General features: G+C 44.9%; 1 protein-coding gene across 1 annotated transcript; it reads left to right on the top strand.

Annotated features, from left to right (window-relative positions):
• Positions 1–459: 459 nt before the first annotated feature.
• Positions 460–17,270, top strand: Ythdf1 (YTH N6-methyladenosine RNA binding protein 1). The gene is made up of 5 exons (XM_036184416.1): positions 460–750; positions 1,105–1,129; positions 2,403–2,482; positions 9,314–10,834; positions 15,980–17,270. Exons 1-5 carry the CDS (start codon positions 724–726, stop codon positions 16,004–16,006), a joined length of 1,680 nt encoding a protein of 559 aa, XP_036040309.1. The 5' UTR covers positions 460–723; the 3' UTR covers positions 16,007–17,270.
• The last annotated feature ends 471 nt before the right edge of the window (positions 17,271–17,741 follow it).

The raw sequence follows: 17,741 nt of genomic DNA, 5'->3' as shown, positions 1-17,741 counted from the left end.
GAAAGTGAATGTCTAGTGGGGTGAGTTCTTTGTTGGGGACTCTTTGAGGAGTGAAAAATGAGCTGAGTTTTCTCCACGAATCTGGAGCCCAAAGGGGGCTGTCTAGCCTTCCTCAAAGGCCCCTTGTTTTTTCCTTTGGGTGATGGAATCGGGTTCAGAATCTAACGCGAACACTGGTCATATACTGGCACTCCCCTCTTAAGCCCAGATTGTTGCAGGGCAGCCAGAGAAGCCTGCACAACACCGGCAAAACTCTAGCCCCCTGGAACAGGTGTAGCTTAGCCACAGCCACCCACCTCGCCCTCAATAGGCACCGCCCCAGGAGCCCCACGTGACTCCCCGACTCGCCCCACCCCTCTCCGCCCGGCCCCGCCCCTTCAGCGCCAGACTGAGTCCCAAGCGCGAAATTCTGGGCGAGGAGAGAAGACGCGCAGGCGCAATGGTGGCGACTCGACGGCGCTCCCGGCCTGCCCCGCGCGCTGACGTCGCGCAGCCTCGTCCCCGCCGCCGCGGCCGCCATTCGAGTTGGCTACCCCTCAGCTTGTCCGCTATCTCCAGCTATCGCCTGCTGTTCCGGCCCGCGTGCCCACAGCTGCCGCCGCGCCCGGCCGCGCCCGCAGAATTGGCGGCGGGGCCCGGGGCCGCGCGCGGCGTGACAGGCCCGGCCTCGCGGGAGGCCCGAGCCGGCGGCGCCCCGGTCCCGCGCCGCGCTTTTCATGAAGCATGTCGGCCACCAGCGTGGACCCCCAGGTAGGGGCTTCTCGGGACTACGGTCACGAGGCCAAGTCGTGGACAGAGGTTGTGGTCTGGGCTGCGCTGGGGACCAGGAGGCTGGGCTGGGGGTGCGGGGTCCGGGCCGGGAACCGAGAGGCCGGGTCAGGGCTTGGGTCTCCGGGCCGAGGACCTGGATACCAGGCCGGGCCGGAGTTATGGGTTCCGACGTCGGGGCCCGCTGGGCCTGGCCGTGGTCAAAGTATGCGAGAGCTGGAGGCCGGGCCGGGGTCGTATCGCCCTCTGTGGAGCATTCTGCGGATAGTAACTTTTGTGTTTCCTTTCCCGGACTGGGTGGTGTCCACCCGCATATCCTGACCTGCGGCGACGCAGAGAACAAAAGGACAAGATAATAAAGGTGAGGAGAGTTCCGGGAAGTCGGCTTTGGAGGAAAACTGGGCAGCTTGTCAGTCTGCGTGGACAAGAGAAAGTCCATCAACCTTGCTGGAATCGGAAACTTAGTTTCCTCCGTCAATTCAGAGGAGATGAAACTTTCCATTTCCGGGATATTTGACAGATTGAAGGGGGACTAGAAAAAAAGCGTACCAGGAGTAGTTAAGCCCTTCCATCTTTACTCTGCAAGAACAGTTACCTGGTGGGGAAGGAAATGGTGATAAGACATCCTCTCAGAGGTTAGAGGGCTGAAAGATGGTCGTCTGTTGCTAGGTAGTGGACAGCTCTTGGGTAGAGTCAGCTAGCCTTTGGGCCTCGTAGGCTCTGCCCTCCACCCTAAGTTACAGTCATTGTAAGGTTATTGTCATCTGTGATATTCTGGCCTGTAATAAATTCCCAAAACTCAGTCTTGCAAAGTGACACTAAATTTTTAACCAGTGTATGTTGTTGTTACTTGGGTGTAACCAAATATGGTTCATCGTGTTTTAAGGTTGGAAAAGGCCCAACACTTTATTTACCATTCCTTTCCTTTCCTGGCTGTGCACTGTAACAGTGGAAAGTAAGTGGACAATCAGATGAGAGTGAGCTTGGGTTACAGCCCTTTCCAACTGAGCATCCTGCCCTCTTCCGGTCTCCATGCATGACTGGGCTCTTAGAGCATGTGCCTCAGTGTGCCTGGCATAGATCTTCTGAGACCCTGTAGATTTCATTAGCTGGGGGTTAGTGGTAGAGCATTTGCAGGCATATCTGGAAGCCCTGGGTTCAGTCCCTACCTCTGAGGTCAGGGCGGGGCATCACAAGGCCCTCAGAAGTCTGGCTATAAGTTTCTTGCCATTTATTTTAAAATGACCCGACCAAATTATGATTATATCTTTATAAAATATAATTTAATTTATGGAAAGTTGTGTAATGCCAGTCTAATTAGGCATGCAAACATCAGCTCTCGAGAATGTGCCCATTTTGAAATAAGATTATATCTACTAAAATTTGAAAATAGACTTTACTAAGGTTCCCATGCTTAAAAGTAATTTTTTGGCTGGGCGGTGGTGGCAGTGCATGCCTTTTTTAATTCCAGCAGATCTCTGTGAGTTTGAGGCGAGCCTGGGTGGGCTACAGAGTGAGTTCCAGGAAGGGTGCCAAAGCTACACAGAGAAACTCTGTCTCAAAAAACAACAACAACAACAAAAAAAGTAATTTTTTAATGCCTGAAGATAATATTTTGCAACTTCTTGTTCTAGTACAAAATGGTTCTTTGCATCAGAAGGATACAGTTCATGACAATGACTTTGAGCCCTACCTTTCTGGACAGTCCAATCCGGTGAGTTTATTTTATTAGTATATTTTTTGTTTTTTTAAATAATTTTCTTTGTAACACCTTTACTATCATATTTCTATTTTTCTACCCTATACATGAAAGAGGTAGGCTAGAAAGTATTAAAAATGATCAGTCTTGAAGAGTTTATTTGAGCAGGTCTTTCTGCTAGGCCTGGGGCCTGAGTGATAAAAATAGTTTTCTTCCTGTGGAACGGCACCCCACTAAAGTTGGATACAGGCAGACTTCTAGTTGACCTTCAGCACTTGTGGGCTGCGGATAGAGCGCTTTTTTTATGTTGTAAAGGAGTATGTGGTTCCCTGAAGCTTTGTGCCGTGTTCATTTTGTCTCTGGAGAGTTGGAGTTAGGATCTAGGAGAGTAGATCAGTAGATAGTGCAACAGACCCCTTCCTTTTCTGTGCATCAGGTGACTTACCTTCCCTGAACCTTAGTTTCCTGTTGTATGAAAAAGAGTAATAGAACTGCTTTTAGGATTGTTGGAAGATTGGTATTAGAAAGGGTGTGTAAAGCACTCAGAGTACCGATATGTTACAGCAAGCTTCAAGGGCCTGTGTTCTCAGGTATTTCAGGATTTCTTACCTTTGGCACCATAAAAACACCTTCCCCCTTTCATTTTCATGTGTATGTATATAAAACGGGCACAGGTGTGTGTCTGTTGAGGTGAGGTGGTCGGGGATCGAATGCACGTACAGGCCTGATGTTAATGTCCTATCATCTTTCTACCTTCTTCAGTGATTCAGGGTCTCTTAAACCCAGAGCTTGCCAATGTGGCTAAGTCTCAATTGCTTTGGGAATCTCCTATCTTTACAAGTAGGCCACCACACTCACCTGGCATTTACATGGGTTTGGGGGGACTCAAACTCTGGTCCTAATGCTTGGGTGGCAATCAAGTGTGTGTGGGGGGGCTTGAGCATGGGTGTGTGCACATGCACAGGTAACCTGGTAGTCTAGAAGAGGTTGTTAGATCATCTGGAGATGCCTATATAGGTGCTGGCAACTGAACTGTGGTCCTCTGTAAGAGCAGCAAGTCTCAACCTCTGAGCCATCTCTGTAGCCCCAGACAATTAAAAAATATTTTTTGTATTTATCCTTTGAATATTTCATATGTACATAGCAGTCTCACACTTTGATCAAAGCAGTCTCAACATTCCCCAGCATGCCTCTTCCACCTTCATGTCCTCTCTTTCCCCTGACCTACTAGGTCCATGGGCATTTTATGCCAGAGCATTGTTTTGACTCTTCCCTGCACTGTAGGATCACCAGTTGTTATCCTTCGTCCCTTCCACCCACTAGATTCCCTAATTAGCTTCCCACAAAAATTGTCTGCAAGAAGTCTTCTGGCAACAGAACTGCCTTGGTTAAAAGCCATTGGCAAGCTAGGCATAGTGGTACACACTTTTTAATCCCCGTACTCAAAGGTAGAGGCAGTTGGATCTCTGAGTTCAAGGCCAGACAGGACTGTGTAGTGAGACCTGTCTCAAAACAAAAAAACAAAAAACCATAGGCAATTTGAAATTTAGGTTTAACAATAGTGGCTGCTACTTTTAAATGCATGCTGCATATTTAGAGTAAAGCAAGATTTTGCCTGGTCCTTGTACTGGAAGGAAATGGATTACCTGCCTTGTTATTTTATTTTATTTTTCTCCTTATCTGCCCCTTCTAGATCAACTTAGAGCATTTTACAACTTTTCTCCATCTTCCTTCCCACTGCAGTCATCGTATCAGAAGCCCAAGAGTCTGAAGGAGCCTTAACCTACAGGGTTGTGTATTGTTTGTTGCCTCTGAATATCTGGGCAGTATGGAGTTGCAGAGCTGAGTTGGCTTTAGTCATGGGCTGTTGGCCATGGCAAGGACAAGAAGTTAAACAAACCTATTCTTTTGAATATTGTATTTCCTGGTTTTCTTAGTAGTGGTATGTACCGAATATTAACTAAAACAAGGAACTAGGGTTGCTTTACTACATTTGAAATGTGTTTTTATAAAGTAGGGACTCATGGAGGGTTTTTTAAAAAGTGGACTTGATTCCCTCCGCCCCCTGCTGTCAGTTGCATGGCATTGCAGTCTTCTCTTGCAGAAGCCATGAAAAGGAACATTCTTCAAGGTAGCACACCCAGTGAATAGCTTTAAAGTGGCTCTTTGGTATCTGTGTGTTCAGATGTGTACTTTTAGCAAAGTACTTAACCAGCACATTAAGAGTAAATGTGTGTTCCTGATGGCAGATTTTCTAGAAATGCCCAACTTTATTAAGAGGTAGGTAGGAAGTAGCAGCACAGGAAGCTTTCAGGCTTAAGAATGAAACAGCTGAGGACCAGCATGATGGCCATTTACCTGTTTGGAGAAGCTGGAGCCTTCAGTCATTCTTCAGGTGTCTTATGTCTTTCATGTTGCTTGTTTCTCCATTTGGGGCCAAAATGCCATCTGCCTCCCTGCTTTCTATATATAGTACATCCTTGTGCCCAAAGATGGTTCAAAATGCTTGATAGACACTGTCACTTGTGTTGTTTCATGTGGCCACATTGAAATTTGTACCTCTGTATTCATTTGTGAGGAACTGCTGGCCTTGGGAGTTCTTAGCTTATCTTGAAAATTGAGCCTACCCAGTCACCAAGGTTTTGTTTGTTTGTTTAAATCAGGCTTTTTGTGTGTGTGTGTGTGTGTGTGTGTGTGTGTGTGTGTGTGTGTGTGTGTGTGTTTTCACCTGCAGCCCAGAGTGAAGTTAAATAATGCTGTGCCTTGTTATTGTTAGGGCATATGCAGCCTCTGTTGTTTGTGAAGATCTGGGAGAAACTTGATACTTGGGTTACTGCCATGTCTAGGCAGTTCTTGTAGGCTCAGGATTAGCACATATGTGCCTGGCTATCAAGCATGTGTCTGACTTAGATTTTTGTGGTTAAGTTTCCTTAAAAAGTCCAGTGGCCACTACAGCTTCCCAGAGAGGCAGTGAAAGGATGCAGTGGGTCTTTACTTGCTCCTTGGTAAATTGATTAAACAGATGAAGAAATTCCTTATCAGAAACTGAATGTTGATCAGCCAGATAAAGGACTGACATTTTAGTCTCAGAAGGATCAGGATCAGCCTTGAAGAAAGACGAAGAAAGTGCCTAGCTGAATCAGTGTGTAGTGTTGTTCAGGTTTTTCTCTAAAATTTCCTCTGTCTGTGGTTATCTTCTGAAACAAATGTCCTGCTGATTGACAGATCAGTTCCCAGGAGTCCTAGTCACTTGGTCACTTTTCAGCTTTGCCCTCAATGCTTTCCTTTCACATAATTGATTTGATTCAGTGAAGTGCATGTTGTCTCAGCATATTCCAGAGATGATCTGCTGGGCTTGGAAGAGACTGTCCTACATCTCCTTCCAGTGTCAGTCACCTTATTGTTTAGATGGTCTCAGAATTCTTTCCTTCTCAGAAAAAGGGCAGAGGAAGTGTTCTACTCATTCAGAGTTGTTGTTGTGTGTGTGTGTGTCCCCATCCCCATCCCTCATCCCTCTCATTTAAGGTAATTAAACTTGAATTTTTTATTTTTTTGCCAGAGCTGAGGACCGAACCCAGGGCCTTGTGTTTGCTAGGCAAGCACTCTACCACTGAGCTAAATCCCCAACTCCTTAAGTTCTTAATTAAACTTGGAATTTTTTTTTAAAGCTCTTAATTCTAGAACAGATTTAAGGCTTTATTATACTTTATTGTTTCCGAATAACCTAGGGATCACAGCCATGGTCATTTAAATTCTCTTTAATTCTTCGGAATATCTATTTTGTTTATCTAATTTTCCCAGTTATCAGGAGGAAGAGACCTAAGAGTTCTAAGTTGTATTGTCATCTGTCAGTGACCTCTGGCTTTGCCTGGAAGATGTGTTTGCCTCCCTTGTGTGGTCTGTTGTACCCAGGCTTTGATTAAAAGTCTTAGATATGGCACTACCCAGTAGTCTGGTAAGAGCTGTGGGAACCCAAGTGTTCTTACTCAGAGGTGTTTATATGTAAAGAACAACTTTTGGTTTTGCTTGTGTAACTTAGTTTATTCAGCTGTGTCTCTGATAAACCACTTCTTACTGGTAGCTTAGACTACCCTGTGGAGCCACCAAGCCAGAAGAGACTGTCTTGCCTGGGGCATTTACAAGTGAATGTAAACCCAAGCTTGTGCCTGGCCTTACAGAAGAAGGTGGAGGACTTAGACAGACTCTGCATGCTTTACTAGTAGCCCCAGTGTATTTCCAGGGTATATTTGAAATAAGTTGTTACATATCTAGACTAGAACAGGCAGCATATACTAAAGACTGATGGGAACCACTTCCTTCCCAGGAAAAGTGTATATCATGAACTGGCTGGCATTCAGCCTGGCTTACAGAGTTCTGGAAACAGCGGCTACAGGTTTCCTCTGCGTAAACTGTCCTGGTTGAGATAGCTTCACACAAAGTAGCCTGATGCTTCACATTCAGAAATTGAAAGGAAATATAGATGTAATAGGAATATGTCTGTCAGTGGGGTTGAGATTAAAAACTGGGATTGGGCTAAAGTACAGTTTCACAGTTCTTATGGCCTCTCAGGATAGAGAGAATTAGGAGAGGTGAGGCTACTGGTTCAAAGGGAGAGGGAGGGTATGGCTCAGTGTTTGGGCAACCTTCTGGATACCTGCAGCACTTTTCAGGAGACTTCAGTAAACAATGGCCTTTTTATCTGTGATTTTACCTTTTCTGTGGGGTTTAATTTTATCATTGCTTATTCCATCCTCCATCTGACAACTCAGGCAATGAGGTCTCCCACAGCTGTGCCTTCTGAGCCTTTGACTGCTTCTCTTCTCTGTTGCTTCGCTGCCTCTGTCCTACATGTGTATTTCTACATGTACATTTTTAGTTGAATCATCCCACCCTTGTCTTGAGGTGGGATGATTTTTTGCAGAGAAAGTTACCTAGGATCTTGTGTAAGGATCTGAAAGAAGCACAATTTTAGGATCTGGGGTGGGATGTTAGGGACATGTTGTGCTTGAATCTACTGTATTCAAGTAGCATTTCAGCAGTACAGGCTGGGGATTAGTGGGGGCCATCTCTTGTGTTGAGTATATGGTGTCCTGTTTGTGTAGCTCTGTTTGTGACCTGAGTGCTATGTCTGTTCTTTGGATGGCTTATGCTGAATGTGATGGATCATAATCCTAAATTGTGTCAGTCTCAGGTAAGGCTTAAGTATAAGTCAGAGTGACTCTAGCATCTTTTCTGAATCCTTATTGCTGTTTCTCTGTTGGTTTGATGCCTAGTGGGTTAGAATGACATACCACTATCTTCCCTTCTATTTGCCTTTCTCATTCATTAAAGTCGTTACTGAGATGGGCCAGGCTTCCTTTGTATCCATGAAAGGAATCTGTATGATTGCCTCACAGGAAGGCTTTTTCTACCCAGACCTCATTGATTTCCTCCTCCTGGCCCTGCTGTTCAAGCTCCTTTGAAGAGTGCTGGGAGGAGGCACACAACAGGAGGTTGCAATGGAGGAGCCAGAATCACTGAAATCCTTTCAAGAGAAGATGAACTCAAAATTTTTTCATGTTTATAGAATATTTATGATGACCCATTTGTAGTTGCTAAAAGTTTTCATTAACAGGGAGATAGTTACTTCATGTTAAGTGAAATGGTGTGGTGCCAAGTAGAACTTTCTTACTTCACTAGACATGTCCACCTGAGCACAGGTTGCCACTCTAGGAAGGTATCTTCATTTACCTCACTGATGCTTCACTTTCAAAGATTGAAAAGAAATACAATGGAGGTAATAGAAACTGGTCTGTTAGTAGGGTTGAAGTAAAAACTGAAATTGAGCCTAAAGCAACTCTACTATGGTACCTGTGGACCGTGTGTGGATAGGGCCTGATTTTGACCAAGCCTCAGCTAAGTGTCTCCAAAGACATGTTATCCTAAAGCTGCCAACTCCCAAGTCTACACCTGCAGCTTAGTTAACTCCTTAGAGGTATAGAAAGGTCAAAATGGTGAAGCATTCTCTCTCATATCATTCTGCCCTGTACCCTATCCCTTAAAGCCATTCTCAGAAGCTCCTTCTGCAGATAGTTAGGACTTAGGAAGACTCATAGCAGGATTCTTAAACTCCAAGGACTTGATATTGGCAAATGTGTTGGAACCAGCCAGGGAGCTCGTGTTCTCCTCTGAGCACCCATGAGTGTGCCCAGGAAACCATGAAATGTGAAGGACAAACCCTTAGAAAACCCCAGCTGGGGTAGCTGTCAGGAATGTTGTATAGAAAAGGGTCTTGAGGGGTGACCTTGAATACCAATGCCCAGGTGTGTCAGTAGGGCCAGTGCTGGTCCTAGTTGACTGTCAGAGCCATCTCAGTGCACTGTTAAAGTTGTCCTCATGCTTTGCTCTGATATCAGTGTTCATTTATAAAAATTACTGTTGCAGGCCTGGGTTGGATTCCTCTGATGGTGAAAGCAAAAGGATGGTTTGGCTGGGTCATTTCACCTGAGTTCAAATACAAAGGAGGCTTTATATTTTGATTTTTGAGACAGGGTTTCTCTGTAGCCTTGGCTGTCCTAGAACTCACTGTAGACCAGGCTGGCCTCAAACTCAGAGATCCGCCTGCCTCTGCCTCTTGAGTGCTGGGATTAGAGGCATGGGCCACCACTACCCAGCGAGGCTTGGGTTGCATTTGTTACCAAATTTTCTGGGTCTGACTTTTGTTTGGACATTGGTAACCATAGCTTTCTTTTAGGAAAAATAATCCTGTGCTATATTAGGCTTATTTCTGCTCTGCCTGTGTGAGGTGGTTGGCATAAATGGACTATATGACAGGAATCTAACTTATCACCTATTTTGTTTTTACAGAGTAACAGTTACCCCTCGATGAATGATCCTTACCTGTCCAGCTACTATCCACCATCCATTGGATTTCCTTACTCCCTCAGTGAGGCACCATGGTCCACTGCAGGGGACCCTCCCATCCCATATCTCACTACCTATGGACAACTTAGTAATGGAGACCATCACTTCATGCATGATGCTGTTTTTGGGCAGCCTGGGGGTCTGGGGAACAACATTTACCAGCACAGATTTAATTTTTTCCCTGAAAACCCTGCATTCTCAGCATGGGGGACAAGTGGTTCTCAGGGACAGCAGACTCAGAGCTCAGCCTATGGGAGCAGTTACACCTACCCACCAAGCTCCCTTGGTGGCACAGTTGTTGATGGGCAGACAGGTTTTCACAGTGATACCCTCAACAAGGCCCCTGGGATGAACAGTCTGGAGCAGGGCATGGTTGGCCTGAAGATTGGGGATGTTACCACCTCTGCAGTTAAGACGGTGGGTTCAGTTGTCAACAGTGTGGCACTGACTGGTGTCCTTTCTGGCAATGGTGGGACAAATGTAAACATGCCAGTTTCAAAACCAACTTCATGGGCAGCCATTGCCAGCAAGCCTGCAAAACCGCAGCCTAAGATGAAAACAAAGAGTGGGCCAATAGTGGGAGGTGCATTGCCGCCTCCACCTATAAAACATAACATGGACATAGGTACTTGGGATAACAAAGGCCCTGTTCCTAAGGCCTCGGCCCCCCAGCAGACACCATCCCCCCAGGCTGCCCCACAGCCCCAGCAGGTAGCTCAGCCTCTCCCTGTTCAGCCCCCACCCTTGGTCCAGCCACAGTATCAGAGCCCTCAGCAGCCACTTCAACCCCGCTGGGTGGCTCCTCGAAATAGAAATGCAGCATTTGGGCAGAGTGGAGTGGCCAACAATGATAGTAACTCTGTTGGAAATGCCCAGCCTACTTCTGCCCCAAGTGTAGAATCCCACCCTGTCCTGGAGAAACTGAAAGCTGCCCACAGCTATAACCCTAAAGAGTTCGACTGGAATCTTAAGAGTGGGCGGGTGTTCATCATCAAGAGCTATTCTGAGGACGACATCCACCGCTCCATCAAGTACTCCATCTGGTGTAGCACTGAACATGGCAACAAGCGCCTGGATGGCGCCTTCCGCTCCATGAGCAGCAAGGGGCCCGTTTACCTGCTCTTTAGTGTCAATGGGAGTGGACATTTCTGTGGGGTAGCAGAGATGAAGTCCCCTGTGGACTATGGCACCAGTGCTGGAGTCTGGTCCCAGGACAAATGGAAGGGGAAGTTTGACGTGAAGTGGATTTTTGTCAAGGATGTACCCAATAACCAACTGCGGCACATCAGACTTGAGAATAATGACAACAAACCTGTCACAAACTCCCGTGATACACAGGAGGTACCCTTAGAAAAAGCAAAACAAGTGCTGAAAATTATTGCTTCCTATAAGCACACAACCTCCATTTTTGACGACTTTTCTCATTATGAGAAGCGCCAGGAGGAAGAGGAGGTGGTGCGCAAGGTAAGTTGTCTTTAGGCACCTGTTAAGCAGGTGTCTGTCTGCATGCCAGGTGACCTGCACAGCAAGCTGGAGTGTAATGGGCAGTCTGTTGATGGTCCAGTGATATGTTCCCAGCTAGTCTTAGAGCAGTCTGAGACAGTACAAGTGTTACCTCTTAACTTAGCTATAACATCACTGGGATGAGCCAGTGGTATAATGTTTGAGTAGATGTCAATAAAAATCTGTCACTTTCCTATTATGAGACATGGTAATCTGAACCAGTGTGTACATACTTAAGAACAGAATTCAGGGAAGCTTCTTCTGAATATGATCTTGGTTCTTTCTAGCTTCTCTCCAGTCACTCTTAGAAATTGGTGTTCATGTGGCGCCAGGAAGGCCAAGGAGACTGCCCATGTAGTAGTAGGCATTGCTGTGCCTTAATGTCCCTCCTGCCCAAGCATTCATGTTTGAACACTGCCATATAGCAGTTAGAAACTCTGGGCCTAAAGATCATTTTCTGTTTCCTTATAGGAACTCAAAGGCCTGAAGTTTGGGGAAGCTTCAACCCACATCATTTAAGTACTTAGAATGGGGGAAGTAGGGAGGGAAGCAGACTTGGGATCCAGATGTTTTATAGTTAATGATTATGGTTATATGGCTAGGTCCATTTAGCTGGGAATGGTCCTAACTGATGTGAGGCCATTTGCTCTTCAGAACAGAAATGGTTTTCAGAAATGAGACAAATGGTCTCAATATGTATTATGAAGCTTTTATTACCCAAGAGCATTCATCCTGAGATTCTCCTTTTTTTCATGAAATGTCAGTCAGCATGGGCTGGTAATCATTGGATTGGCTTCCAATCTTTTGTTCTCTGAGTTAGATGTCTTGCTTATGTGAGCAAAGTGTAGAGAAGCCCAGGTGGTAATGCTGCTGATAGTACCATTAAGTTAACCCTCATCCCAAGTATTGATAAAGCATTAAGAAAGGAATAACATTTATTTCCATAACTGAAATTATATAGGTTTAGCTTTTTAGGTATAAAATAACAGGCATTTCTTAACAGTAACATACTTAGAAATGGGTTGCTAGTGACTTTGTTCTGCTAGCATCATTACACACACACACACACACACACACACACACACACACACACACACCAAAGATGCCAGGGGGCTGGGGAGATGGCTCAGTGGTTAAGAGCCCTGACTGCTCTTCCAGAGGACCCAGGTTCAATTCCCAGCACCCATGTGGCAGCTCACAACTGTGCATAGCTCCAGTTCCAGGGGACTTGACACCTGTGGCAAAACACCAATGCACACACAAAAAAAATTAAAACAAACCAAAGATCCCTGGGACATCGATAAATCAGACCATCTGGGACCACTGTCTTAGCACAGTATTGTTAATGCAGCATCTGCCTGCATTAAAACAGGAATAGTGAATGAAACTTAGGTCCTTTTATGTAGTAGCTAGCTATTGGCCCTTTTATGTAGTGGCTCTCTATTTGTGTACACATGTGTTTATGCTCAGTTTTCCTTTACTGAATCTTTAGAGTTCCATTAAAATGCAGTGGGTGGGGCTAGAGAGATGGTTTAGCGATTAAGAGTATAGACTGCTATTCCATACCACTTGGGTTTAGTTCTCAGCACTCATATGACAGCTAACAACTGAGACTCCTGTCCTGTGGGATCTGACACCCTCTTCTGGCCTCTGAGGGAACTGTACTCATGTAGTCTATAGAAGTAAATCTCAATAAACAAAACAAAAGAACATTCAGTTCTTTAAAAAATATACTAGGTCTTGGAGATTGGTGCTAAGCTTAGGGATAAAATTCTGCCCCTTATCTGGTTGTGTCTTAGAAAATTCTAATATCTTTTTTTTTTTAACTGTACACCTGAATTTTGTTAAGTAATTTTGTTAAGCCTTTGTGAGTTGCATCACATGTGCAGGTGCTTGCAGAAGTGAGAAAAGGGTGTCAGATCCCCTTGAACTAAAGTTAGAGGTGGTTGTGAACTTCCTGATGTGGGTGCTGGGAACCAAACCCAGTACTTGGCAAAAGCAGTGTTAATCCCTAATTCTACCATCTTAAAACTTAAATTATAAACTTGCTTCTTAGACAGCAGTGTCTGTCAGATCTCTGGTTAACTCTGTGGTCTTATAAGCCTTTTGAGTGACCTGCAGGGATAACAAGCTATTGGCATTTGGTCAGGACCCCTGGTGGTCCTTACACCTTTTGAAGTATACTAGAGGTCATCCTGAAGAGCATCTTAGGGAGGACTGGTGACTCTCACCCAAACTGTGACAGCCCAGCCACAAAGCTTTTTATCCATGGAGTTGAATGTTAAATTTTGTTATTGAAGAAGACAAATGAATAGTCTGATTTTTGAAAAATTATTCTAGTGAAATTTCAAGCATCTCTTTACCCAGTTGTGGGACGGTCCTTAGATGATTCATTCTTTTGCTGTGCCTTATGCCAGCTGCCTCCCAGGAGGCTGGGCTATTGGTTTATCTAGGAGTTGGAATCTCAGGTGTCTTGGGATTGAGTCTGGGCTGCTGAGGAATGCCATTTCATCTTAAGAATTAAGTGGGAAGCCGGTCATGGTGGCACACACCTGTAATCCCAGCACTCAGGAGGCAGAGGTAGATGGATCTCTCTGTGAGTTCCCTGTCTCAAAAAAACAAGAGTGAAGTAGGATAAAGAGTGAAGAGCTTCTTCTCCCTCTGGGCTAAGATGTGCCTGCAAAATGCTTGAGGCCCCTGGAGACAACCCCCCTACTCCCAGGTTCTCCTTACCTGAGGACAGACCATCTTATATTCATCATTAACAGTTAGACCTCACCACTTCTAAGTAACATCTGATGTTTAGAAAGCAAAACATAGTTAACAATTTCATTTTCCCTTTCAGAGTTTCCTGTCAAGCTATAAATATGAAAATATGCTTCTCTCTCTCTCTCTCTCTCTCTCTCTCTCTCTCTCTTTCATTTTTCGAGACATGATTTCTCTGTGTAGTTCTGGCTCCTCTGGAACTCACTTTGTAGACCAGGCTGGCCTTGGTTCTAATAACTTGGGTTCTCCCCCCTTCCCCCCAAGACAGGATCTCGCTGTATAGCTCTGGCTAGTCTTGGACTCACAGAGATCTATCTGCCTCTGTCTCTTAAGCACTGGGTGCTGAGTACGTTGGTTTTTGTTGTTGTCTTGTTTTTGAGACAGGGTCATAGATACCTTGATTTTTTTTTTTTTTTAATTTAAATTTATTTTTACTTAACTACATTTTACACATTTGTGTGTGGGGTGTGTGTGTAAAATAATGGGGGTTGGTTCATTCCTTTTGTCGTGTGGGTCCTGGGAATCAAACCCAGGTTGTTAGGCTTAGCAGCACATGTCCTAACCTACTGAATCACCTTGCCATCCCTATACAGTTTTGTTTAATCTATAAACAGGCTTTTCTTAGGATATTTAAAATAGTGACAGTTGGGTATTCTGCATAATATCTACTGGCTGGAAATACAATATTCTGACCCTAGTCTGACAGGCCTCAGGGATATGTCACATACACATTTAGCTGATCAGTCTTTGACTTTGGAGACTGGGTAGAGAGTGTTTGCAGAGCCTCTAAGGATGACTTGTACTTCCTCTTTCAGCAATGCCCCTCTCAATAAAGTTTATGAGTAATGTTACTTCTTTAAAGAGCTGATGGTAGACTTTGTAGCCATTGGTAGGACTGAAGGCTTGAAGGAGCCTCCTTTAGATGCTTTACTAGCAGCCTCAGGGGAGACAGGCTTCTGCTTGAATTTTCCTCATCACACTTCATGCTAGAGGGATACAAATTCTTAGTAGTAATCCACCTACTGATTGATCTAGGTGCTTTGCCACTTCCTTGAGATTGGAGCCACACAGAGGAGTGTGTGAGAGGAACACTCACAGTGGCAAGGCCTCACTTTGGACTTTGGTTAGTAGTCTTCTCTGTGCCTGGGTCCAGCTTAGCCCCAAAGAAAAGTACAGGTGTTACTCAGATACTCTTGAGTGTAGTTAGGTGCGGTGACACATACCTGTGATTTCAATGCTTAGGAGGTTTGGGCAGGAAGATCAATAGTTCAAGGTCAGCCTTAGGTATGTGAAACCCTGTTTCAAAACAAACAATCCAAACTGAGCAAACTGTGTGGGTACTTGGCTAGCAGCTTTCTCTTAGTACACACCTAGGATGACCATACTAAGAACCCAACCTTTAACCTCTAGATTATTTATGCTCTTTCTCCAGTAACATGAATGACAGTGGTGGCACATGAGGGAGAATGGGAATGGTGTGTGTGTGGCGGGGAGCAGAGGCATAGAGGCAGGCAGGCAGGCAATATGACTGCTTTACAGAGGGTCTTAGAAGGGTTAGGACAGAACATGGTGCTTGGTGTGTGGGTGTAGTGCATGCTCCTTGTATCAGAAGACACTCTTTGTCATGGGCTGAATTTAGATGCTGCATTGTTAGGAAAGACAAGGTGGCTTCTAAACCTACTGATCAGAAACCAGGCAAGCAAACAGCAGGAAAGAGTTGGATGTAAGTCTCAGATTAATGTGTCATGCATACTGGGTGTGGGGAGCTGGCTGTAGAAGTAGGGGTTAGCCCAATTGAGGAGTTACGCCCTGATTTAGTCAATTCTGCTATGGAGGCCAGAGGGAACTTGAGCTGGTGCAAAGGGCTTTAACTAGATGGATCTACCTTGTCTTCCTGCCCTTCTACTTAGCCCTGACTTGAAGCTTACTTTTAGCCCTATGCACGCCAGTCCTCCCCTTGAGTGCAGGTGCTTTACATAGTTCTACTATGTTTCTTTAGTAACATAATTGGCACATGAGGGAGAGCTGGCTGGGTTGGGTAAGGGGAGGCATGAGGTGAGTGGCTAGGGGACACATGATTAGACACAACCCCATCCCTTCTGTGCAGAGGGCCTTCTTGAGAGAGGATAAGACAGTGTGTGGTGCTTGAATGTAGATGGTGACCCCTGTCCTGGTCTGTAGGTCCAGGCTCCTTGGTAGTTCAGAACCAGGTCCACAGGGATTACCAAACAAACACACATCCCCATCTTTGGCTGCAACCCATGAAGTGGCCTCAGGCCAAAGGCCTCACCTTTGTGTGCCTTTACTTGCATGAGCTAACCTCTTCTCTTCTTTTTGCAGGAAAGGCAGAATCGAAACAAACAATAAGGACAAACCATTTTGTTTTTGGTTAATGGTTGACTTTGAAAACAGAGTTTTAAAGCTGTATGCTTGGTGCTGTCTCTGAGTCAGCTCCAGTGTCGTCCTCGTGCGGGGTTGATTGTTGCATCTTTATCTTTGTAGTTCATTTTTGCCAGATGGATCTGCATTCATTTGTATTTTTCTATGTATTATAATATTGTAGAACTCACTAATAAAGGAGTATTTTGTTTGTCAGCTTATCAGTCAGATTGACCTAATGCAAAATATAAATATTCTTCAAAACAAAGCACCTAATACATCCCAAAGATATTTTTATTTTGGCAGAAATTATGTTCTTACTCTTATATCCAGTCATTTAATATCCCTATATGATATTTCATATTTCTTGCCCTCTACTGCTTTACAGTAAACAAAGAGCCCATTCAGCATGTGCTGTTGACGTCTCCTCACAGTACTGAAGTGGCTTGCCATTTTGTTATCTGTGGTATCCATCAGAATGCTAACCTGCCCTTTTGAGTTTCCTACTAGACAGATAACTTTTAATTTTCAGGTGTGACCACAGCTGTCTATGGAGAAGCTGTCCATAGTTCAGTGCCCACACAGAGCGGTGCTCCAGCTCTCCTTGCCACCATCTGCCACTGCATGAGGTTGGGGCTGTGTGGCAAGGAACTAGAAGGTGTTTTAAGTCTGGTTCAGCATTGTGACATTCTTAGTTGTTCGCAGATCATTTTTAGTCGTCCTCTTTCTTCACTTGAGAATCCTGATGCTGTCTTAAGTTTTTATACCAGTAACGCTAAGCTTTAAATGTAGGATCTGATAGTACAGGCAGTGTGATGGATGCTGCTGCCAACTGTAAATTTCACTGTGTGTCTAATTTTTTTTTCCTGTTGAATGGGTGAAAAAAAGCAAAAACAAAAAATTCTTTAGAAAACGAATTTGCTATCATGTTTTGTGGAATGAGGAGCCGTGGAGGAGCTCACTGCCACCTGGAGTTGGAGTTAGCATGAAAGTGGTGCTCATGCCCGACGCCCTCGCATACTGAATCTGCACGCGCCCACTGTAGAGGATCCTTACTGTCTTAGAGAGCAGATACCTTCTAAAACTATTTACTCCAAAAGACCCTCTCCGTTACCATTAAAGCTGTATTATTTAGACTTGTATTTAGAACGTGTCACTTCCTCGAGCTGTTACTGCCTGTACGGAGTCGTGGACAACATCGGATACCTGTCCTCTAGGAGAATACAAGCCTTAATAAACACCTGTTGAGCAAGCTTGTGTGTTCTTGTCTTCCCTGCTGCATGTGCCTTGTTTCTGTTACAGCTGCAGATCTATGGAGTCTGCTCTAAGCAATGGAAGCCAGAGGCTGCAGTTTTGCCTACCCCTGGGTACTGAAAGGACAGAGGAACTTTCATAGTTCCATCTATAGGATTTAGGATTTGGTCTCCCAACATTGTGAGAATTTGTAGATGCTAACAAAGATGGAAGAACTCTGTTTAGCAGCCAGACATCAACTAGCTTGCACAGCTGTCCCCAGAATGATAACTCTTTGATCTCTCTCTTACCATCTTCATTCTTACACCTTCTTCTTACACCTTCTTCTTCTTCTTCTTCTTCTTCTTCTTCTTCTTCTTCTTCTTCTTCTTCTTCTCCTCCTCCTCCTCCTCCTCCTCCTCCTCCTCCTCCCCCTCCCCTCCCCCCTCCTCCTCTTCTTTTTTTGGTTTTTCAAGACAGGGTTTCTCTA

This window comes from Onychomys torridus, chromosome 4 (assembly GCF_903995425.1).
Source record: "Onychomys torridus chromosome 4, mOncTor1.1, whole genome shotgun sequence".
Lineage (NCBI taxonomy): Eukaryota > Metazoa > Chordata > Mammalia > Rodentia > Cricetidae > Onychomys > Onychomys torridus.
The sequence above is the reverse complement of the archived record's forward strand: the minus strand, read 5'-3'. Positions and strand labels throughout refer to the sequence as shown.